The following is a 23,564-nucleotide window of genomic DNA, read 5'->3' as shown; positions in this document are numbered from 1 at the left end:
ATGGAATGCCGCCCGGTGACCCCTCAGGTATGGACCGAGTCGTCTGCAGGGTGTGTGACCAAACGGGTGCGACTGGTGCGGCAGAATGAGGAAGTAAACGTCATTATTATTGTTATAAGCGTTTAATAATTGAAACCTAACTTCCCTCTGCACGCAGTTCCAGTCCTCTTGTTTTCTGTTTTCACATTCAGACACTGGGAGGAAGTGTGTGTGTGTGTGTGTGTGTGTGTGTGTGTAGGGAGGCAGAGGGGGCTTTAACTCTAGAACCTGATGGGTGGAGTTACGTAGGAGAACCTCCCCGAGATCCGTGACATGCAGCGTGTGATAGCCTCAGCTGCACTCAGAGGAACACACACACACACCCACCCACTCAGACACACACACACACACACACACGCCGCCTCGGAAACTATCAGTTTTTCTCCCTCCTCTGGTTTTCCTGCTGCGGCCTCGCCGGAGGACGATGGGGGCCGCCGCGAGGTCCACGGCGCCCGTTGAACCAAACACACACACCGCGGCGGACACGCCGACACACACACTCTCTGCCACGCACATGAGGGATTAATTGCGAGGGGAGAAGCCGGCAGCAGCGGGAAGGTAAGTGGTGATTTTCCGCTTTCGTTACGTTCCCTCGCTCCAAAGCTCACGTTCTTCACTTGTACTTTGGACTCGGACACACTCACGTTTCGTCTCCCACAAAGTATCCGGAGTGTCATCTTTTACACGCTTTAACGGCCTATTTGGCGTGGGAACGCAGAGAGCGGAAAGCCAGAGCGCTTCTTGTTTGCGGAGCGACGGCGCGGGAATCTCCCCGCGGGGCACGGAGACCCGGACGAAGCCGGGTTGGCGGTGCGGGGGGGGGTCGTCTAAACTTAGAGACCATAACCCGTGTCTCATGTTCCCCACGCTAACTCAGATCCAGGAACCCACACGCCTCAAACAACCCCGCAGACACACCACATGTTTCCCATTAGGACGACCGCCGTTGTCCTGCAGTCTCCGCCGCGCAGACAGCGCGGAGACACCAACGTCATTCGTGGGAAGCGGACGCTCGGCTAGCGAGGGCGATTGAACGCAACGCGCGCCTCTTGTGATTTGTTGTTGTTGTTTGTCGCTGGTGACGGCCGGCGGTGACCGAAGGGTTTGTGGGTTCACGCCGCGGCCTCCACCTGCAGGAGCCTTGTTTGTCGTGGGAACGCCGCCGGCCTCTCCGGAACCTCGCGCACGGATTTTATTCGCGCGAAAAATCCCCCCGCCCACGTCTGAGACGCGGAATAATCCGTGACACGAAAACAAATGGTTGCGTGAGGAGCAGCTGACCTGAGCTCCGGGTCCGAGAGAACTTCCTCCCATTGTCGTCTCACCGCCGTTTCTCCTGTTGGGCACAGAAGCGAACAACAATGGCAGGATGAATATGTGTGTCAATCAAATAGCGGACATAACGTTCATCCGTTCATTTGCTAATTCATTCGCTCAGTCATACCCACGTGGGTCATCATGCAGTCGGGGGCGGAGCCTATCTCGGCTGGCATCGGGCGAGAGGCGGGGTTCACGCCGGACCGGTCGCTGTCAATCAAAGGGACACTTATTATTCACTCTGTCACTTACAAGTTAATATTCATAGGATTCACAATTCAGCCGTTCACTCTTTCCATGGAAAGACAATTCACCCTCTCATTCACACGAGATATCGAGACACGCAACCGTGCACTGTCAATACGCGACCGTTCACCCTTTCATTCGCACGTCACACGCAGATTCACTCTTTCATTCACGTGTCGAATGGAGACACGCAACCATTCGGCCTCTCGTTCACAAGTTAATACTGAGACGCACAACCGATCCACGAGTTGTTTACGTGCATGCGGCCGTTCACTCTGTCATCTACACGTCAGATAAAGACGTACAACTATTCGCCCTTTCATTCGCACATTAATATAGACGTTCAAACATCCGCTCTTTCATTCACGGGTCATCTGGAGACGTCCAAGCTCCCGTTTAAGTTAAAATCGAGATACACGACCATTCACCCTTTCATTCACGTCACCTTTTGTCGTACAATTATTCACCCTCTCGTACAGAGACATGCAAGCATCGGCGGTTCTGCTGAATTCAGAGCCCAAACCCAAACAATGTAACCAAAATATAACAAAACGCGCAGATGTGTCTTGTTTATTTGGGCGTCGAAATTCTCACAAAAGATTCGAGGCCTTGAACGAGCGGTCTGCAGATGGCGGCCTTGAACGGCGTTAGCGGGAGGCTCACAGATCGGCATGAATACGGGTGTGTGTGAACAGGCGGTAGTTTCATGCGTGTGGACGTAAAGATTCCTATAATGCGGCGTAAAACCCACTTTTTGTCAAAGAAACAATGATAATTGTAATTATGGACGGAGCCAAATGTGCTAAACAGATGTTTCTTTCTAATGGAAAATGAAGACCAGACAATTTCATATAATCACAATTAATATTATGTTTCAAGAGGCCCACCGACTATTTGGTATTTAAAGGCGTAATTCATCCAGGGGTGAAGGATCCAGGACAAACATGTATTAAGTTTTCATGAAATCGCTGAATGGACACCATAATTGATGGCTGGTTCTCAGCAGAAAATAAAATCACCACAATAAAAACACTAAAAAAAAAATGACACACTCCTTCAAGATCCCAGACTTTTTGGAAAATGCAAAAATGAATCATATGAAATATTTAACCGCCGTTCGCATCATTCCCGATACAGCTAACCTTGCGCTTCTTACATCCTTTTAGAAATGTGCAATCATTCACTCTTTAATTCAAGCATCTTATAGGGACATCAAAATATTTATCCGAGAAACAAAACCATCCGCAACTCATATTTGAACGTAGAATCATTAACCCGTTCATTCACGTGTCAGATAAAGAAATACAACCATTCACTTGGTCGTATTTGCTGATTCATTCACACATCATATTTGAACGTGCAACCATTCACTCCCTCACGGCGTGCAAAAGTTCACTCTTTCATTCGTGTCGTATCATCCTCTCATTCACACGCGGTGCAGTACAATTATTCACTCTTTCACTCACACATGCACTCACCCTCTCATTCATGCGTAATATAGAGACATTAATTCACATGGAGACGTCCAACCATTCACACATCTGGACGCCTCGGGTTCTCCGATGAACCTCCTGCATGTGTTTGGACTGCGGGAGGAACTCGGAGAACCCGACCAGGGACCTTCCCGCTGTGAGGTTGCCCTCCGTGACTCAATAACAGACCCGGGTTTTCGTCTCCAGATCATCTGGAGTCTCTTTATCGCCGGCCAAAGCGCCGCGTTCCTTCGTGTTCCCTTGAATTGTCACGGAGAATCCCATCGCTGCCGCCGCCACGAAACCCAGATTTCACCAATCGATCGATAATAATAATCCTCCCCGGGCTCGCTCCTCCGCTCCATCTCCACGGCGACGTCAGCTGGCCCGTCCGACCCGTCCGACCCGTCCGACCCGTCCGACCCGTCCGACCCGTCCCCGCGTGACGGCGTGGGAGATCAACACGGACAAAACCGTCTCGATTCCGCGCCGACGACCGACTTTCGCCTCCTCGCCGGTGACCTTGCAGCCCGGCATTGCCTTACAGTGGATCAGCAACATCATTGCAGCATCTCACACACACACACACACACACATTGTCTGTGTGACACATTCTGTGCATTTTTTCACTTGCACACACACACACACACACACAGGAGAAACTCTCTCCAAGGCCTGCCCCCCCTGCACTCATAGCAATCTGCAAGAGTGCTTTGTGCATTCACAGAATGACTGGGCAGCGAGTGAGCGGGGGTGATGGGTGGAGGTAGATGGAGATAGTGGGACTTTAAAAAAAAAAAAAAAAAAACCCAGAGCAGAGGAGTCCAGCAAGCGGGGCTGAGCGGGCGACACAGGAATAGCAGAGGAAACGGCGTTCGTCCGGCAGGCAGGAAGAGAGCTTTGTTAAAGGAGCCGACGGGATGGCGTTGAGCGCCGGGAGCTGCTGCTTCTTCAGTCAGATGGCGTCGTGTTGCTGCGGACCGCTGATCCGCTCGCCGTGCTGTGGACCCCTCATCAAAATCTGCCTCTCCTCCTTCACAGGTCTGTCCCACCGCGCCGGCATGACTCGGACGGCCGCCGCCAGGTAGACAGGGCTCTAGGTCTAAATGCAACATGGGTAACACACTTAGCCAAGAAGGTAACCGGGGCATGGTGTGTGTCGGCGCCGCGGAAGCATGACCGCGGCTGTGTTGACTGACGTGGTCCTGTCGGCGCTAACTGTGTTGTGTGTCTCCACAAGGAGGACAATAGGCTGTTGTGGCGTTGCTAAGTTGTGTGTGTGTGTGTGCCGTTGTCTTTCCCCTGAATGCTTTGCATCAATGGAAGTGCTGGAGGGAGTTTTTGTTTTTGTTTTTGCACTGACAGCATGTTGGTAAAGAAATGAAAAATAAAAAAAATAAAAAATAAAAAAAAAAAAAAGGGGGGCGGTTTTACTTTTTAAGTGCTTTTGTGATTCTGCGAGGATTTGCACCCGAAATGAAGCGTGTGTTTGTAAACATGTGACCGCCTTGACCAGGTCAGGGGTCAAGGGTCAGGCCCGTCGCGTTCCCTGATAGTCTTTTGTGTGTGTGTGTGTGTGTGTGTGTGTGTGTGTGTTCACTGTACCCCCCCAAACTCCACATACCTCCTCACACTAACCCCGTTGCCCTCCCAGCAGCCGACAGCGATGTGCTCTTTTTGTTGCCGTGACGACCTCCATCCCTGATCGGCTCCTGTCTTGCAGACATCTCCGCGGCCGAGCTGGACGCTCTGTGGAGGGAACCGCCGTACGCGCTCGGGGGTACGAATGAGCACTTCCCCAGAAACGACGCCATGACGGAAGGTACCGCTCCGCTCATCGATCGCCGATTCGAAACCGCGTTATCGAAAACTTCTCCTTCCGTCCGGGCGATAAATAAACATCACGGGGCTTTTTTTTTTTCTTTTTTGAGAGGAGATGTATCTGCGGTCGCAGCCTGAGGAAGTGCTCTGGACATCCTCTCTGCACAATGGAACAAACCAGAGGAAGCTCGTCTCCGGCTATTATATGAAAAAAAAAAATCGGAGTGACGTTTACGGCTCTCGGAACCAGCAGGATCCTGTTTTTTTGCAGAGAGCAAAAAAATATAGGCAATATTTAAAAAACGATTTTTGTAATTCGGTTCTCACAATTTAGCGTTCTTTAGCGTTATTTTGCATTATTTGATTTTTTTTTTTTTTTTTTTCAAGATTAAATCTAGCCTGAGAAGAAACAAACAGTAAAAAATATAGTAAAATTAATTTTAGAAAATAAATAAAGTAGAGATCTCCTTTGCTGGCATGCATTCTTGGAGGAGACGCTTCGACCGCCAGTCGGAGAAACGACAAGAAGAGGAAGAAATCGAAGATCTCGGTCTCACACTCCGACGACTTGCGACTATGACAAACGCAGCAAAAGCCCTGCAAAATATGTCACAAGATCGGGACGATGATGCGGTTCGGTCAGTTTAGTAACTTGACGGACGGGGGCCGTGGCGGTTTATAAAACCATTTTCAACCAAAAGAAAAGCAGAGGCAGCAACTGCCTATGAGGATGTTTCTGACCAAAAAAAATGGCGAAAAATGGGAATTTTAAAGGGAATTCACTTTTCCCTTTCACTTTTCTTGGGATCCTGCTAAAAGCGCGGGTCAACTGTATCGAGATGTCGCTGCCGGTTGAGGATTTGTGGTGTCGGGAAGCTCAGTTTCAAAGATTATCCCCCTGGATCAGTCTGTTTTCACAGCAGGTAAAGCACGCTGGTAGAAACACTAAATAACACGGCGTGTTTGGGAAACAGCGTCTTAGCGCTCGCCGGTCATCGTGAACTTGGACCAGAAAACCAAAAGAGTCTCGCATTTGACTCGACCTTCCGCCTTCTCTCGTCAGGCGCGGCCGAGGACGACGACCACGCCGGGGCGGAGTCGGACGAAGGCGGGGCGCAGCAGGACAGCTACTGGCAGAGAAAAGAAACCGGGTCGGCGGGCGACAAGTTCTCCTCAGGTACCAGGAAAAGCTCTCCACGAACCGTCTTGAAGGTGCGAGAGCCTCTTCCGGTTCTGATCGGGCACCTTCGCCTCGCCGTCCACTCATGTTTCACTCGCTCAGCAGTTCAGCTCCGACCATGGCGTCCCTCTGAAATGTCTCTAAATGGCCACTCAGAGGCTCCAGATGAGGCCTAATGGCTTGGCTTTTCCTCCGAGAGCCAACGCATCTTATCCAAATAGACATTTTAATGGACCGTTCTGCGGTCTGTTTTAAAGCTGTAAGAGCAAATAGACGCCGAATGGTTGCTGACTCTATAGGACACGTGTCAAACTCAAGGCCCGCGGGCCAAATGTGGCCCACAACGTCTTTTTATGTGGACCATGAGAACCTCTTAAAAGGTCAATCGGACGGAGAATCGGACAGTGAATCCACATCAATGCCATTTTCAACAAGTGGAATTGTGATGTACAAATGATCTCTAAATGTCCAGAGAGAGAAAAGCTGATGCAGATGGAAACCTGTTTCAAGACAGATGTGAAGGCCAATACACGTTTGTGTTTCAAGGAGAAAAAAACGGTGTGTCGGTTTTGTCGGTTGCCAAAGAGTACAATCTACGTTCGCATTTTGACGTCAAACGCAGAGCTAAGTATGCTAAAGTTAGCCTTCCGGGAAAATAACAAACTGTCCAAGAATTAAAAGCCAAACTGCGATGGCGGCAGAATGTGTTCACCAAAGCTGCATCCGAAAACACTGCAGCAAGAATCCTAGCTTTTATAAGTCATTTCTTTTTCTTTTTATATCTATGCAAATGCATATGTAACATTTTGGACATGTGAATAAGAGGCCGAATGATTGGACGTCTCACCCGGTGGTGGCCAATAGTGAAGCGTGCCTCTCGTCCAATGACAGCCGGGATAAGCTCCGCCACCCCCGCGGCCCAAACCGCAAAATAATGAAGGAATGCATGAAGGAAAATAAAAATAATGACAAATAATAAAAAAAAAAAAAAATACAAAATAAAAAACAAATTTAAATGGATAGATAGATAGATAGATAGATAGATAGATAGATAGATAGATAGATAGATAGATAGATAGATAGATAGATAGATAGATAGATAGATAGATAGATAGATAGATAGATGCTAACGGCTCATGGTTCATCCATGATGGCTCAAAGGCAGAGAAGGGATTTCATGCAAGGGATGATTAAAGTTAATAAAATTAAATTTAAAAATGTTTTAGTCATACCTTCACCATTTTTTGGTATTGTACTGATATCGATGCTAACGGCGAGTTCACACGTTAGCAATGTTATCAGCGGTGTTCAGCCAAAGTAAACTTGCAGTCAGCTGGGCTAATTCACATTAGCTCAGCCGCTGTCGCTGTGCTATCTCGGCTAACGTCACATAAGCAAAGTCCGCATTCTTCCGGCGACCGTTACGAGTGAAACGTCGGTGAGATAAACCGTCGGAGCGAGTTTGTGACCCCTCAGATAATCCCCTCTCTGATGAGTTTGGAAACGTGTGCTAAGACTCGGATTTAATTTAGAGTTTAATCCCCGTCAGAGTTAATCCAGACTCGACTCCCACCATCACAGGTGGCCTCGTTCTGCAGGTTAATTGACAGATAGCGCACGCTTGTCTTTCAGGAGTTATTAATCCATGTTTATCTCCTTACTGCTTAGAAATTGTGCTGTTATTCACCGGACAGCGGCGCTCCGGCGTGACCCCGGACCGAGCCCTGCAGGAGGCCCTGCGCACCCGGCTCAGGGTGGTGGAGAGCAACAGTCAAGATGTTATCCAGCTCTTCAAGGTGAGCGATGAAGCCGGGACGAAAACAAACATGCTCTTCTGCATGTTTGAGCACCCGAGGAAGACGTGCAGATGTTCCGAGCGTTTTTTTATTTTCCAGGATTTGTCCGCTCGCCTGGTCTCCGTCCACGCCGAGAAGGACAGCTTTGTGCTCACGTTCAAAACCGTGGAGGAAATCTGGAAGTTCTCCACCTATCTGGCACTCGGTACGACCGCTTTGCTTCGCAGTTTCTGGCTTTTGATGATTACAAATAACAAACTATCATTTGAAATGAGTTCTTCGTCCTTCCTCGCAAAGGGAAAACATGCGTTGCCTTTGTTTTGAGTTGCATGTACTCCGTTCCAGGCTACGTGGCTCGCTGCTTGGAGAACTTCCTGTGCGATCAGTCGTTCTGGCTGGACCCAGAACTGCTCAGCGACTTGGAGATCAACGTGAAGGTGGACGAGGAACACCTGGCCACCCTCTACCTCGGACTCCTGCTGCAGGAGGGTCAGTATCGCATTTTGCACGAGGAGTTAAAAGGTAATTTGCCAAGAGAGCGTGGATTTGCTCGAGATTGGGAATCGGAGCTTCGTCTATAAGCGATAACATCCTGTGCCATCTGATCCCAATTAACGCCCAGGAAATAGATTCAGCTGCTTTACCGAAGGTTTTTTACAACTCAGAACACACTTGAGAAATGTATTTATTTATTTATTTGCACTGCTAATCTTGAAGTCAGGGGCTTCGGCCAATCCTGGCCGCTATTGGACGAAACATGAGGTTCACCGCGGACCGATCGCAAGACCGCATGTAGATCCGTTCGCTCTCTCAGTCATACATCTGGGCAGTTTTGGGTCTCCAACAAACTCCTGTATGTTTTTGGGCCTCGTCCGAGGAGATACCGATAGGACTGGGAATTCCTTTGCATCGACAAAACCTCCATGACAAAGCAAAACCGCCGCGCCTTCCACATTCGGCTGTCCGAGCCTCCTTGCTCCATGCAGACTCCAGTATTTGCTCCCGAGCGTTTCCCCTCAGGCGAAATCGGACCGCAGTGTTGGCAAACACCGACGAGGATCGCATTAAGCTAATAGAGGAGGGCATAAAACATCCGCTCGTGACCGAGCGAGAGTGCAGCTTCAGTTTGTCCCTTTGCTTGTATTTATATCCGATCTGCTCCGTCCGCGACCCTCGGGAGGGTTGACCCACACGTGGACGCTTCTTCCCAGGATCCTTCTTTGCCAAGGCGCTGTTCACCAGGAGCGAGCAGGACGAGGAAGATGAGGAGCGGCTGCCGTTCAAGAAGAACGACCTGGTGATGGTGCGAGACACCGGACAGGGCGATACGTGGGAGGGGACTTTGCTCACCGCGGGACAACACGGCCAAGTGCCGGTGAACGCCATGCAGCCGCTGCCCTACCCTTTCTACCAGTGAGTGCTTCTCACGGCGTTTACGGTACGAAACATCTGGACGTGTCAGCGTGTCGCTGATCTGCGTCCACTGTTTGGTCAGGTGGTTCCTGAGGAAGTACCCGGGACACGCCGGATGTTTGCCGAAAGAGAAGGAAGCGTTCGAGCATCCACTGGGTGAGGACGCACTCGTACACTTACGGGAGTTCTATGCCAAGTGCGGGAATTCCTTCCCGTGTTTGGAACATCATCTCTTCCCGCCGATCTTTACTTTGAACGCGTGATATCATGTGTTATGGCCTCAAAGTACATATCGTGCTCATCAGCGACAGGTTCCTGTGAAGCGGCGGTGGACTACAGTCCGCTGGGCCAAGATGAGCTTCAGCTGAGCCGAGGCGACGTGGTGGAAATCCAGGGTTTGCTCGTTCGAAGCTTGGGCTTTTTCATCGGGAAACACGCTTCGACCGGGCGCACCGGCTTCGTGCACAAGGCCCACGTCAAGCCCCTGAGCACAACTCCCCTGTAAGAAGTTGTCTCTCATTGATCCAAAGTAGCTTCGTCTTGTTAATAGTCTTCCACGTATCTTGAAAAGACCTCCTTGTAGAGGCATCTGCGGTCAGGACCGATTGGATAACGAGACACAGCCGAGACGACAAGATGACAACGCGTCTTTTGTTTCGCTCCCTCAGAGACGGACAATTGGTCTTTCTGACCGAGGAGGAGAAAGCAGGCCTGGCTCGCGTTAACCCCTGCGGCTACGAGCCGACCGACGGCAGCCTTCTGGAGAGACTCTTCTCGTCGGACATCAGCTCCATCTACAGGCTCGGTGAGGCTCACGGGCCTTTTATCGCACTTCCTGTTTGCTTCCACGTTTTCTTTGCTGAACTGGAAGAATGAACGCGCTGACTCGCCGTTGTCCTTCAGACAGGCTGGATGAGTCCGACTTCATGTACATAAGGAATCGACCAAAACACGGTAATGATTTTCCGTATCAAAGGCGCCCGCGGTATTGTCGTAAAACATGTTCGCAACTGAAATTAAGCAAATACTCCTATCGCGTTCATGTCTTAGAATCAGGTTTGTGATGGTTTTCTACCGTATTGTGATTTTCCTCAGTTTCCCCCCTTTTCCCAGATCATAAGGTCCCCGCAAGCGCTCGCCAGAGCGTCATGTCGGAAAGAAGCGGCGGGACGCCTCCGTATCACTCCTCGCCTCGCCCGTCGCTCTCTCACTCCTCGGTATACCACTCCCATAATCCTCTGCCGCAAGAAGGGGAGTGCCTGTCCTTCACCCTGGACGATACCTTCAGAGAAATGGACCAGTTCCGGGAAGACCCGCCTCCCTTCTTGGAGGAGAACAGCTGGGAGGGGGAGGAGTCCGAGCTCAGCGACCCCGTCCTGATCCTGCTGAACTGCGATCACTTCCAGGTCGGTGGCGTCACAGTCCAGCCGCTCGCCAAATCCATGATCTAGATCAGGGGTCGGCAGCGCCGCAACGCCGAGTGGCTTGGGAAAATAAATTATACGTATTGAATTGAAGTGTATTTTTTAGTTCCTTTTTTTAATTTTAGTTCTAAATTGGAAGATTGTTGTAATCTTGAAATATTGAAATAAAATTATATTTATTATTTTTCAACACTCATGATAAATGTCACACTCGTGGAAGCCAGTATACCCGCCAAGACTCCCTCAATTTGTCGAGACACTCAACCACAAGTAGGCAAAATATGAAAAAGCAATATACCGCCGGCTAGCTCAGAGTGGCTTGGGAAATAGAATTTTAAATATTTAATTGAAGTGTATTTCATTTGTGTTAATTCCTTTTTTTTTACTTTTAGTTCTAAGTTGGAAGATTATTGTGATCTTGAAATATTAAATAAAATTATATTTATTATTTTTCGCCGCTCAAAATAACGTCACACTGGCGGAAGCCGGTATACCCGCCAGCCGGTAAAGTACCGATTTGCAGACGCTGTGCGCAGAAGTTCAGGAGCAGAAGTCCCGTAAACTAGGTAAAATAAATATTTATGAAGACATTTTGCAAATACTTATTTTTTATTGTTTACTGACACAGTGATTTTTTTCCCGGTTTATTTTCAAAATTCCGGTCAAGGCTCCGCTGCACGCTCTGAAAGCCCAAAGCTCAAAATGAGTTCATTACATAAATAAAATTTAATTTTCTCCGCAATACTTTGTGAATTTCAGAAGCAACACACTTGTTTATACAAAGTGTAAAGGTAATAAAAAGCAACATATACAGTGGTACCTTTATTTTGGACGTCAAAAAGTAATTGCGGCTCCCTGAGTTTTCTTTTCCGAGGAAACCGGGTCCGAATGGCTCTTTGGGTGTTAAAGGTTGCCGACCCCTGGTTTAGCCCATCGCTATCTCAGGCTTCCTCCTGCGCACTAAAACCGTCCAAGTCGTCTTCTTCGGTGTCGGAGTTGAACGGACTCAGAATTTCCCGGTCATTTCATTGGTCCGATGTGACGAGGATAAACGTCCATATATTAGGATAAAAAGTCCATATATTAGGATAAAAAGTCCATATATTAGCCGCATCGTTGTTTACATGAAAAAAGTCGCGGCTTAACGTATACCGGAAATTACGGTATACAGTTGTACCTTATTTTAGACGTCAAAAAGTAACTGCGGCTCCCAGTGTTTTCTTTTCCGTGGAAACCGCGTCCAAATGGCTCTTTGGGTGTTAAAGGTTTCCGACCCCTGATCTGGATGTACCGATTTGTAGTCCGCCGTTCATCCAAGCGGGGAATTATTTCAGACTTCGGTCCCAAACCGAGCAGTCAGGGCTGGTCATCTTCACTTTGGCTCAGCGTGAAGACACAAATAATTCTTGTAATCTTCCGCAGTCCAACAGCACCTTCAGGATTCTTCCGTTTGTTTGTCCTCAGGAGGAATTCCTGCCCCTGTACGACCTCCAGCATTCCTTCTTGTGGGCGACGTTCGGTGGGAAAAGCGAGCCGGAGCTCTCCGGGCACCTGGAGACCGTCCGGGAGTGCGCAAAGAGGATGGGAATGCAGTGGGCGCATCGACGGGCCTGCTTTCTCCTGGGGCGACTCTGTGCCAGGAAGCTCAAGCTCTCCCAGGTTTATGTTCAACTTCTAATATTTCTGAGGAAGCTTTTCTCCCTGCGGCCATCTGAGGCTACAAAACACAGACCCCTTTCTCGAAAATACCACAAGTAGTTGCAGAGATTTGCTGTAAAGGGCTAATATATAAGCTCAAAACTCCGAATACGGGGGATTGTTCAATCCACCGATAGATTTACGTAACGGGGGGTTTCCCTGGTCGCCGTCGGTGACAAAGAGGTTTCAAAAAGCTCCCTGTGGATCCTGCAGTGGGACAAACTGTACGCAGTCTAGTCCGCTCTCGACTAGAAGGTTCATTCTGGACAGGAATCACAAAGCGAGCAAACAAACAATATATGCATTTACAGCCAGCGAACCAGAAAAGCCGGTCCGCGAACAAGCAGCGGGTAAAAGTATGGTAGCGATGTCATGATATTAATCGCATTAAAATGATTGATATATCTATTCTCGTGTATTCGAATCCATGTATTCATTTCATTTTGTAATAAAGCTGCATTTTGTCATAAACTGCCCCAACGCATTTTGGTATAAATTTTGCCACATTAGATAATAAGTTATTACATATTGAGAAGATTATTACAAAATGCACTTGCAACTTTTTTATTCTCTAGGAAATGTAATAACATGGTGCATTATGTAATAACAATTCTAAAGCATAGTTTATTTGTTTGTTAATTGTATTTTATTTTACTTTAAAGTATTTGTAAAAGCTAGGCCTATTATTAGTATCACTGTATCAGCCGAGTAGCAGTACTTAGCAATTACTACCAGTACACTATTCAAAGGTTGTATTAACAGAGAATATTATATAAATTCCATGTTATTACATTTCCTAGAGAATAAAAAAGTTGCAAGTGCATTTTCCAATAATCTTCTCAAGATGTAAAAACTTATTACATAATGTGGCAAAATTGATCACAAAATGCGTTGCGGCAGTTTATTACAAAATGTGGCTTTATTTCAAAATGAAATGTAAAAGCAATTACATTTTGGAAGTTTATTACAAAATGTGGCTAAGCAGACCTCGTATTTGAATTTTTTCATAAATTTTTTGTACAATTTGTCAGTTTTTTTCTTCTTAGGCTGGAAAACTGCAATTTCATCACACAAAAAATCGAATACTGCCAAAAAAACACAAAAGAATGATAAATTGTGTTAACCGACAAAATTTATTACAAAATGCGTTGGGGCAGTTTATTACAAAATGCGTCTTTATTACAAATTGAAATTAAAAAGTTATTGCATTTTGGACGTTTATTACAAAATGTACCGTGATTACAAAATGCGGCTCAACAGACCTCGTATTTGAATTTTTTTTTAAATTATTGTTCAATTTGTCAGTTTTTTTCTTCTTAGGCTAGAAAACTGCGATTTTGTCACACACAAAAAAATCGAATACTGCCAAAAAACACTAAAGAGTGATAAATTGTGTGAACCGACAAAATTTATTACAAAATGCGCTGGGGCAGTTTATTACAAAATGCGGCTTTATTACAAAATGAAATGAAAAATTTTTTACATTTTGGACTTTTATTACAAAATGCACCGTCATTACAAAATGCGGCAGTTTATCACAAAATGTGACTTTATTACAAAATGAAATGCAAAAGTTATAACATTTTGGACGTTTATTCCAAAATGCACCGTTATCAAAAAATGCGGCTCAACAGACCTGGTATTTGAATTTTTTTATACATTTTTTGTTCAAATTGTCAGTTTTTTTCTTCTTCGGCTTGAAAACTGCAATTTCATCACGCAAAAAAAATCGAATACTGCAAAAAACACTAAAGAGTGATAAATTGTGTGAACCGACAAAATTTATTACAAAATGCGCTGGGGCAGTTTATTACAAAATGCGGCTTTATTACAAAATGAAATGAAAAATTTTTTACATTTTGGACTTTTATTACAAAATGCACCGTCATTACAAAATGCGGCAGTTTATCACAAAATGTGACTTTATTACAAAATGAAATGCAAAAGTTATAACATTTTGGACGTTTATTCCAAAATGCACCGTTATCAAAAAATGCGGCTCAACAGACCTCGTATTTGAATTTTTTTATACATTTTTTGTTCAATTTGTCAGTTTTTTTCTTCTTCGGCTTGAAAACTGCAATTTCATCACGCAAAAAAAATGGAATACTGCAAAAAACACTAAAGAGTGATAAATTCTGTGAACCGACAAAATTTATTACAAAATGCGCTGGGGCAGTTTATTACAAAATGCGGCTTTATTACAAAATGAAATGAAAAATTTTTTACATTTTGGACTTTTATTACAAAATGCACCGTCATTACAAAATGCGGCAGTTTATCACAAAATGTGACTTTATTACAAAATGAAATGCAAAAGTTATAACATTTTGGACGTTTATTCCAAAATGCACCGTTATCAAAAAATGCGGCTCAACAGACCTCGTATTTGAATTTTTTTATACATTTTTTGTTCAATTTGTCAGTTTTTTTCTTCTTCGGCTTGAAAACTGCAATTTCATCACGCAAAAAAAATGGAATACTGCAAAAAACACTAAAGAGTGATAAATTGTGTGAACCGACAAAATTTATTACAAAATGCGCTGGGGCAGTTTATTACAAAATGCGGCTTTATTACAAAATGAAATGAAAAATTTTTTACATTTTGGACTTTTATTACAAAATGCACCGTCATTACAAAATGCGGCAGTTTATCACAAAATGTGACTTTATTACAAAATGAAATGCAAAAGTTATAACATTTTGGACGTTTATTCCAAAATGCACCGTTATCAAATAATGCGGCTCAACAGACCTCGTATTTGAATTTTTTTATACATTTTTTGTTCAATTTGTCAGTTTTTTTCTTCTTCGGCTTGAAAACTGCAATTTCATCACGCAAAAAAAATGGAATACTGCAAAAAACACTAAAGAGTGATAAATTCTGTGAACCGACAAAATTTATTACAAAATGCGCTGGGGCAGTTTATTACAAAATGCGGCTTTATTACAAAATGAAATGAAAAATTTTTTACATTTTGGACTTTTATTACAAAATGCACCGTCATTACAAAATGCGGCAGTTTATCACAAAATGTGACTTTATTACAAAATGAAATGCAAAAGTTATAACATTTTGGACGTTTATTCCAAAATGCACCGTTATCAAATAATGCGGCTCAACAGACCTCGTATTTGAATTTTTTTATACATTTTTTGTTCAATTTGTCAGTTTTTTTCTTCTTCGGCTTGAAAACTGCAATTTCATCACGCAAAAAAAATGGAATACTGCAAAAAATGCGAAAGAATGATAAATTGTGTCAACCGACAAAATTTATTACAAAATGCGCTGGGGCAGTTTCTTACAAAACGTGTCAGTTTATTACAAAATGCGGCTTTATTACAAAATGAAATGAAAAAGTTTTTACATTTTGGACGTTTATTATAAAATGCGTCTCTACAGACGTGAAACACGCCAGCATCAGATGCACGTTAGCTGTTGGCGGCGCTCGCTGAATGCTAATGTCTCTTGGTCATTCAGGCACGCGTTTACTACGAGGAAGCCCTGAGCGTCCGCGTGGACAGTTTCTCCGACACGCCGCTGCTCGTCGCCCTCGTCAACAACCTCACCGGCGTCTACCTGAAGCAGCGTATGACAGACAAGCTGCCGCAGACGCTGGAGAAAGCTAGCGCCTTGCTCCTGTGCCTCCCGGGCCATACGTACACGTCCTCGGACGAGGCGGAGCTGCTGAAGCTGCTTCTGAGGAGGTCGGTGGTGATGGGGGACAAATACCTCGAGGCTCGCGTGTGCTACCTCATCTCCAGCCTTTACCTGCTCCTCAAGAAGACCGATGACGCCTTGCCTTTCGTCGAGCGCCTCCAGTTCCTCTCAGTGAGTCTTTCAGCCGCCAACGGGCAGCCCATCGTTCCCCTGGACCTGAACTGGCTCCTGAGTTGGCTTTATCACCGTAAATACATGCCCTACTTGGCGCTCGCCTCTCTGAGCCTGGACTCCAGACAAGACCACTCTCTCCACGAAGCCTTCCAAAGAGTCGAGCTGTTCATCAGGAACTCAGTTCGGCTCAACCCGCTCTGGAAGGAAGGAACCTCCCTGCTCCCGGCCCAGATTGTGGTTTACCTTCTGCAGACTCTGGCCATAGCTGAGCTAGGAGAAGACCTGAAGACCCAGAGGGACCTGTGTCTGGGTTTGGCCTCGGTTTACCAGCAGTATAACGCTCTGGATAAGGCGGTATGCTGCGCTCGGCAGGCGGTGGAAACGGGAGGCCACATCAACGAGGAGGAGGCCTTCGAGGCGTCCGTTCTTCTGGGCTGGCTGCTGGTGCTGACGGGCCAGGCCGAAAAGGCTGAGCGCGTCCTGCAGCCGCTTCTCGTCTCACTTCAGGTACAAAGAAACCTCAATGTTTTTTTACGGAGATAAGCGTTGGCCGTCTAAAATACTACTGTTCAAAAAACGTTCAGGCCCTCTACTTCGGTCGGTGGGAGTAAAAATAAGAGGCGAATTCTCCCTCTTTGAGCAGAGTCGGTTAGCAAAATGAAGCCAAATATTCAGACTTGGAGAAGAATCAACGTCAGCGCTCTTTATTCGGCTGAGGCGGCAGGCGGGAAGGGCTGGTCGCCGTTTCCCTCGTGGCCAGAGGAGCTACCAGGCTTTTCCTGGTCACCTGGAGCGTGGATTGTCGTCCGCGGTTAGCGATCCAGTTAGCTTAGCCAGCTAACTAACACGACGCCAAAGTCCTTTTTTTGGCGTCGTCACAGTTTGTTTTTTTTTTCCTGTCGTGCCGCAGTCCAGTCACCGTAGCAGGTAAAGTGCTTGACCGCTCGGAACTTTACATCAAGAAGAACCGGAACTTTTTCAGTCCAGAAAGTTCTGCAGGTGCAGCTTTCCTGCTTCTCCTCATCTCCCTCCCACAACCCAAACCTGGTTTAGATGAGATGAGATGAGAATTTATATTTCATTATATTTCTTATTCTTCCTCCTCTCCACTATTATCTATTACTGTTATGTTTTTACTTGAAACTCTGGCACAACAATTTCCTTCGCGATTAATAAAGTTGTTCTCATCTCATCTCATCATCTCAACAACTTTATTTACCCCGAAGGAAATTGTTGTGCCAGAGTTTCAAGTAAAGACACTAAGGTGAGGAGAAACTCTGGCAGGCAGCCGCCCGAGACAGCACCGGAAGTATTATTGTCGTATTATTATTGTATTATTGTATTATTATATACAAGTATTATTATCGTTGCACCTCATCCTGCCTCACCTCTGCCCCCTCGGCCAACTGGAAACAGAAAAACTGACAAGACGATTCAACGCCCAATCACAAGTAGCAAAAGAACACATGTATGACCCGAAATTAGTTTTGGGCTGTTGTTAAGTTACATCATGTGACCACCAAAAATCATCCAAAGCACGAGATGGATTGCATCTTGTGACCGGGAAACAAGTCGCTGCGCCGATCAATTCTGTTCTTCTGCTCCGGAGTTTTTAAATGTTTACTTTCGGTGTAAATCCCCCGCACGTCTGCGTCCAGGGCACCGACAGCTCCACTCAGAGAGGCGTCATCCACAACCTCCTGGCGTTGTGTCTGAGGCGGCGGGGCCGGGTGCCGGAGGCCGGCCGCCACCTCCACGCCGCCTTGGTTATATCCAGGGAAAGTGGCCACCAGAGGAACCAAGCCCTGGCGCTGGCCAACCTGGGCTGCCTGGCTCTGGACGCGGGAGCGTCTGCGGTGGCGGAGCGTTTCTTGGTCAGGTCCGGACATCTTCATTTTTCAGTTGTAGAATAAGAAAAGATCAAGAAAAAGAACAGGATTGAAATGAGTCCGTCTTGAAGGGAGATGGTTTTTCTTTCCAGATCCTTGTGTCTTTTTATGGAGCTTTCAGAAAGTCCCACAGATGAGGAGCACGTCCAGACCTACCTCTGGTTGGGGCGGAGCTACAAGGACAGGGGGAAGAGTCAGGACATCAGGGCGTGTTACGAAATGGGTCTCCTAATTGCACTCCATGCAAGAAACTTGCACGGTACGTACCGGAATAGTCAAGACGTGCTTCATCCTTCATTTCATCCTTGTCTCGATGACGTGAACCACACGATGACGATGGATGTCTTTACCGGAGCTTGTTGACCCTCGGGTCCGATGCTATTACTACGTTTCCTTTCCAAGAGTGATACCGTCGGAAAAGCTGCGCTGCGTCAGGGTTGTGTAGCATAGCATTCTACCGTTTGGTCGTCAGGTCAAATGGTGGTGGCCAAGGTGCTGAGCCGGCTCTACTCCGACATGCTGCTGTACGGACAAAGCATCGTCTACTACGAGCACTGCGTGTCCGTCTCCAGAGAGCTGAAGGACAAAAGACTAGAAGGAGAATATCTTGAAATCCTGAGCAGCCTCTACCTCTCTCTCAATACGGAAAGGTGAGATTTCAAACCTCATATCTTCTCCCCGAGTCTTATTTCGCAGGTCGGATCCGTTGTGGCGCCCGGCTGAGCATCAAATAGTCGCACATTAATATTTAATAATGACTCAAATTGGAGTTCTAACAGAGACGGTTCAAGCGCCGGATTTTGCTTTCGCAGGTCATCTCGGAAGTCTCTTGACTACACCAAGCAAAGCCTGAGGATATCGATAGATTTGGGCAAGAAAGAAGAGGAGTCCGAGACCTGGCTGCAAGTGGGGCGGATCTATCACCTCATTCAGGAGGACGAGTTGGCCGACATGTACCTCCAGGTGAGCGGAGCGTTTTATTTTCCTCACGTCGAATCGAGGGAACCGACCGGTCTTACTAAGTAAGGGTACTGTTTGATTTGATCGACAGGCCGCGGTGAAGACGGCCCTGAGGATGAGCGACCCGCATTTTTCTATGAGCATCTACGAAGAGGCGGGAGACGTTTACTTTAAGGGCCAAAGGAACAGGATGGCCTCCCTGCCTTTCTACAGGGTAAGAGAGCACAGCAAAGCCATTCACTGTGTTCCCATACAGCGGATTGAAAGGGGGGAACTATATTCGAGCCCTTCTCTGAGTTTACAACGTCACGGTTGTCAAGATGATGAGGTTCTTATTCCCGGAACGGCCGATCTTATCCGACGAGGCCATTCGTGTTTCCCCAGGACGGCAGCCTGCCTTTTGCGCGGAGCATAAAGGACGTTCACTCGGAGTTCCGCCTGTTGAGCAAACTGACGGAGCTGTTGATGAACCAGGGAGAGCTGGAGGAGGCGCTGCAATATGCCACGCTGGCGGTCCAGATCGCTGCCGAAACGGGTATCGGACTCAAAGTCTCACGATACGATCGGTTCTTTAAACGAAAAAATGGCACGACCCGGTTGTACCGCTGTCCAAGCTGAAAGGATTAATGGGTTTTGCAGGTGCGCGCGTGAACGAGAGGGCCGCCTTCCACCGTCTGGCTACGGTCTACTACAGCCTGCAGCAATACGAGATGGCGGAAAACTACTACCTCAAGTCCCTGGCGCTCTGTCCGCCCTTCCTGCAGCACCCGAAGGAGGTCCGCTACTACACCCGGCTCTACTGCAGGCTGGGCAACATAACTCTGCACAAGCTGAAGGTACAGGAGGCCGAGCCTCGGTGCACCGTAGCGTCGCCGAACCCCGCATTTCCGCGCCGCCAAAGATTTCAAATAGACGATGTATCTATTTCTACTTCGCCTTTCTGACACGCTGCTCCGTGCGCACTTTCCAGGATGCTTTCGATGCAGTGGGCTATTTCCAGTTGGCTCTGGCGGCTGCCCTGGAAGACCAAGAGAACCCTCAGGCTCTGTATGTGGTGTACATGAAGCTGGCCGAGATCCACTGCAACCACATGCCCGATGCTTCGCTGTGCCAAGTCTACAGAGACAGAGCCCACAGTCTGAAGACGGTGCTGGCCGGGGAGCGAGGCTCTGCTGCGAGAGAGGAAAACATTGACAGCGCAGACGCTGTGTCTGGCCAAAAGGAGGGAAATGTTGATATGGAGAGCGGAGAAACTTCTTCCGAGGGAACCGTCGTCTTCACTTCTGAGGCCGAGAGCGGAGATGCCTCACGTCCGAACGCTCACGTGATGCAGGGAGAAGACGACGGGCGTTCGTTCACTCTTTTCCGAGACGACCCGGCCGCCGGAACTCATCCCGCGACCGGATCTGAACCGGAGAGCGTCGTCAGCCAGTCGCAGAGCGACAGCACTTTCACCGAATCCTTCAACACGGCGAAGGAGCACATCTCGGACTCGGACAGCGACACTTTACGAACCTCCCCGAGCGCACCGGACGCCAACCACACCAGTTCGGACCTGGTCGCGGACCACGACGTGCACGCCCAAGACACCCGTCGGCGAGCTGGCGACCGAAGCGGCTCCGTCGGCCGGAACGTCGACGGAACGGAAAGCGTGGACGACCCGTGCGCTCGGTGAAGAACGCCGACACCAAGTCTTGCAATGGCACTTTAGGTTCTTCGTCGACATTTCCTCTGTCTGGTCACAGGTCCTCAGCCGCTACTCAAACCACGGCATCCGTTGTACAGAAGATGTCAATAATATGAAAGTTTTTCGGAGATTGCCGTTTTGAAAGCACGTGCCTTTTTTGTAAGAAGTATCCCGCGGTCACGATGGCGCGCTGCGCTCGGAGCATACTTCGTCTTTTCTACGTGTGCCTTTTTTTTTTTTTTTTTTTTTTTTTTTTTTTTTTACCACCAGAGAGCGAGAGATGTCTAAAAACATGAACAATCGTTGCGATTGCTAATTTAACAGAAGAGCTCTACGGGCGGAAAAACAAAACACAGCAATAAATTAAAAAAAAAAAAAAGAATATTTAATAAAAAAGTGGAAAGAATGCTGTAAAAGTGTTGCAGAGTGCCGTCATTTATAGTGAAAAAAAAAACCAAGCCTCCTCCTGACCTTTGGATAACATGTCCACCCGTCCAGGACCCGCGGTCCACCTCCACCTGAAGGACAAGGGACATCCTTTTGAAGACACCAATGTCCGTATTCTGGCCAGAGAAGACAGAAGGTTCCAGAGAGGAGTCGAAGAAGCCATCTTTGGCAAAACAGAAAAACCATCTCTAAACAGAGGAGGGGCCTCAGACGCGACCTTTAACAAACGGGATCAATACCAAGATGGATTCACACACACGGACCTTCTGGACCTTAAGAAACCGGTAAAGACCCACCACCAGACCACCAGACCTTCAGTTCACGTGATCCAACAGGATTTCCAACGAACGACACCCCTTTACTGGACACCTAGTTTCTGCAGATCGACTCTTCCTTTTCCACAACGAGCCACCACAACATGGAAACCCTGGAAACTCCCCACAGGTGAGTAGAAGATGAGGGCTGAAATGTCTTCAACTGAAGAAACTCGAGTCCGTAACGCAAGGCGGGGAAAAGAAATCTCGAGCGAGCGAGCGCTTCACGGCCGCCATTCTCCCCGTGAGCCAGACGAGGGCAGCACAAGACAAAGCCATCGCTCCGGATCGGCTCTCGGAACGAGGAAGAAGGGAAACGGTTGGAGGAGGTCGGCGGCGTGAAGATGCCCGGGGGGGGGATCTGGATTGTTTGCCCCGAAGACGCCGGGATAAGGACATGCATACGGAGAAAGGAAGGTATTTTGAAAATATAAACACAGAGAAACAGGAAAAACACATTCTTTGATTTTGATATGACATGTTATTTTCCCCAAACGATACCTCGCGTCACCAAACATCTGAACTGCTTCACTTTTGTGGGAAATTCTTGTTCGATGCAAACGAAAGCCGAGCCGCTCGGCACTTTTAATTAATTTCAGTTCGGAAAAAGACTGAAAATGCGATCATCATCTGCGAGAAACATCACACGTATAGATTTCATTAAATTTCCCCCAAACAAATAAATAACACTGACCGGAGAAGGTGAGACAACTCATCTGGATGTTTATAAAACTGGAGAAAAGACGAGCGCTGGAATTGATTTATCACCGCTGGAGTTTTCAAATGACTATCGCGGTTCCTTCTCTGATTGAACGCCCCATGCGATGTACCTTCGCACCACGGGAGGAAGTTCATCGCATCTCCAAGGAGCTTTTCAGCCTTTTCGTTGCACCAATTAAGCTTTACATGTATCCATCCATCTCCCCCCTGCTCATCTGGAGTCGGGATGCCGAACCAGCTCGTTTCTACTCCGAGCTCCTCCTGGATGACCCAACTTCTCACCGCGGAGACCGTGGAGTCTCTGGGCCGGCAGAAGAAGAAATGTCACGCACAGAAAAACATCAGGGACATTTAATCGCTGCGTTTAAACCATCGAAAACACGTCGACACACTCGGAGGAACCGGGAATCCAAGCGGGATCCAGAGGCGATTGATCTGCAGCTTCATCCACCAGGCGGTCAGGAAGCTCAACTCCCTCCCTGCTCTGCCTGCTTAACGTTTCACCCCCCTACACACACACACACACACACACACACACACACACACACACACAAACAGAGTCATCAGCAGTGTGCACGACACACACCTCACTATCTCGCCCATTCACACGTGTCACACCCGAACTCCGTTGTCTATTTTCCTTGTCGGTGTCACTCCTGTTTATTTTGTCTTTATTATGGTCACTCTGTTTATGTTCTTATTCTTGCTTTTGTCTATTTTCACCCTTACTGTCTTTTTTTTCAATTCTTATCCTTGATGTTGTTGTTGTATTTATTAAAGTATTAAATAGGAATATTTAATTAATTCAGATCTAGTTATTTTAGTGTTCCCTTAATTTTTTAGCAGTGTATATACAATAAATATGTACATTATTCTCTTCTTTTCTCTCATTTTTTATTTTTTTACCGATTCTTATTCTGATTACTGTTTCTTTCTTTTCATTCTGTTGTTCATTCTTATCCTTGATGTTGTTCTTCTCTCTGCTGTCTATTTATTTGTGGATATCTTTTGCTATTTTCTGATTGTCTCTATTTATATTCATATTCATATTTATTGATACTATAATTCTTCAGTGGGGATCAATAAAGCTAGGATTGGCACCAGCTCCCCTCCAAGTGAATGTTGTCTATTCTCACCCTTGCTGTCTTTTTTTGGTATTTTTTTCTTTCCTTTCCATTCTGTTGTCCATTTTTATCCATGTTGTTGTTGTTGTTGTTGTTGTTGTTGTTGTTCACTCCGCTGTCTATTTATTTGTGAATGTCTTTTAGTTTCATTTATTTCTTTTGATCTTTACTGTTACTGTTTT

At 46.9% G+C, this 23,564-nt stretch overlaps 1 protein-coding gene across 4 annotated transcripts; it reads left to right on the top strand.

Moving 5' to 3' along the window:
• Nucleotides 1–337: 337 nt before the first annotated feature.
• Nucleotides 338–23,363, top strand: sh3tc2 (SH3 domain and tetratricopeptide repeats 2). Of its 4 annotated transcripts, none has more exons than XM_086178865.1 (22): nt 338–597; nt 4,798–4,896; nt 5,959–6,072; nt 7,744–7,871; nt 7,971–8,076; nt 8,217–8,360; nt 9,083–9,284; nt 9,367–9,440; nt 9,590–9,785; nt 9,953–10,089; nt 10,188–10,238; nt 10,380–10,690; nt 12,173–12,367; nt 15,888–16,748; nt 17,900–18,120; nt 18,223–18,389; nt 18,603–18,780; nt 18,943–19,093; nt 19,182–19,304; nt 19,475–19,625; nt 19,730–19,926; nt 20,061–23,363. In XM_086178865.1, the coding sequence occupies exons 2-22, from the start codon at nt 4,887–4,889 to the stop codon at nt 20,763–20,765; spliced, it is 4,422 nt and encodes a 1,473-aa protein (XP_086034991.1). In that variant the 5' UTR covers nt 338–597; nt 4,798–4,886; the 3' UTR covers nt 20,766–23,363. The 4 variants fall into 4 exon arrangements, with proteins under 4 accessions (XP_086034991.1, XP_086034990.1, XP_086034989.1 ...); XM_086178864.1 differs by having other exon boundaries at nt 4,116–4,896; XM_086178863.1 differs by lacking the exon at nt 338–597 and adding an exon at nt 3,508–4,115 and having other exon boundaries at nt 10,398–10,690.
• The last annotated feature ends 201 nt before the right edge of the window (nt 23,364–23,564 follow it).

This window comes from Fistularia commersonii, chromosome 31 (assembly GCF_037954325.1).
Source record: "Fistularia commersonii isolate RoL2024-O1a breed Wild chromosome 31, RoL_Fcom_v1.0, whole genome shotgun sequence".
NCBI lineage: Eukaryota > Metazoa > Chordata > Actinopteri > Syngnathiformes > Fistulariidae > Fistularia > Fistularia commersonii.
This window is presented reverse-complemented; position numbering and strand designations above follow the sequence as displayed.

Coding starts and splice junctions, on each gene's coding strand:
- sh3tc2 (XM_086178862.1), top strand. CDS start 3,995: ATGGCGTTGAGCGCCGGGAGCTGCTGCTTCTTCAGTCAGATGGCGTCG. Junction 4,116..4,797: donor CTGCCTCTCCTCCTTCACAG/GTCTGTCCCACC, acceptor CCTGTCTTGCAG/ACATCTCCGCGGCCGAGCTG. Junction 19,094..19,181: donor TGGCCGACATGTACCTCCAG/GTGAGCGGAGCG, acceptor TTTGATCGACAG/GCCGCGGTGAAGACGGCCCT.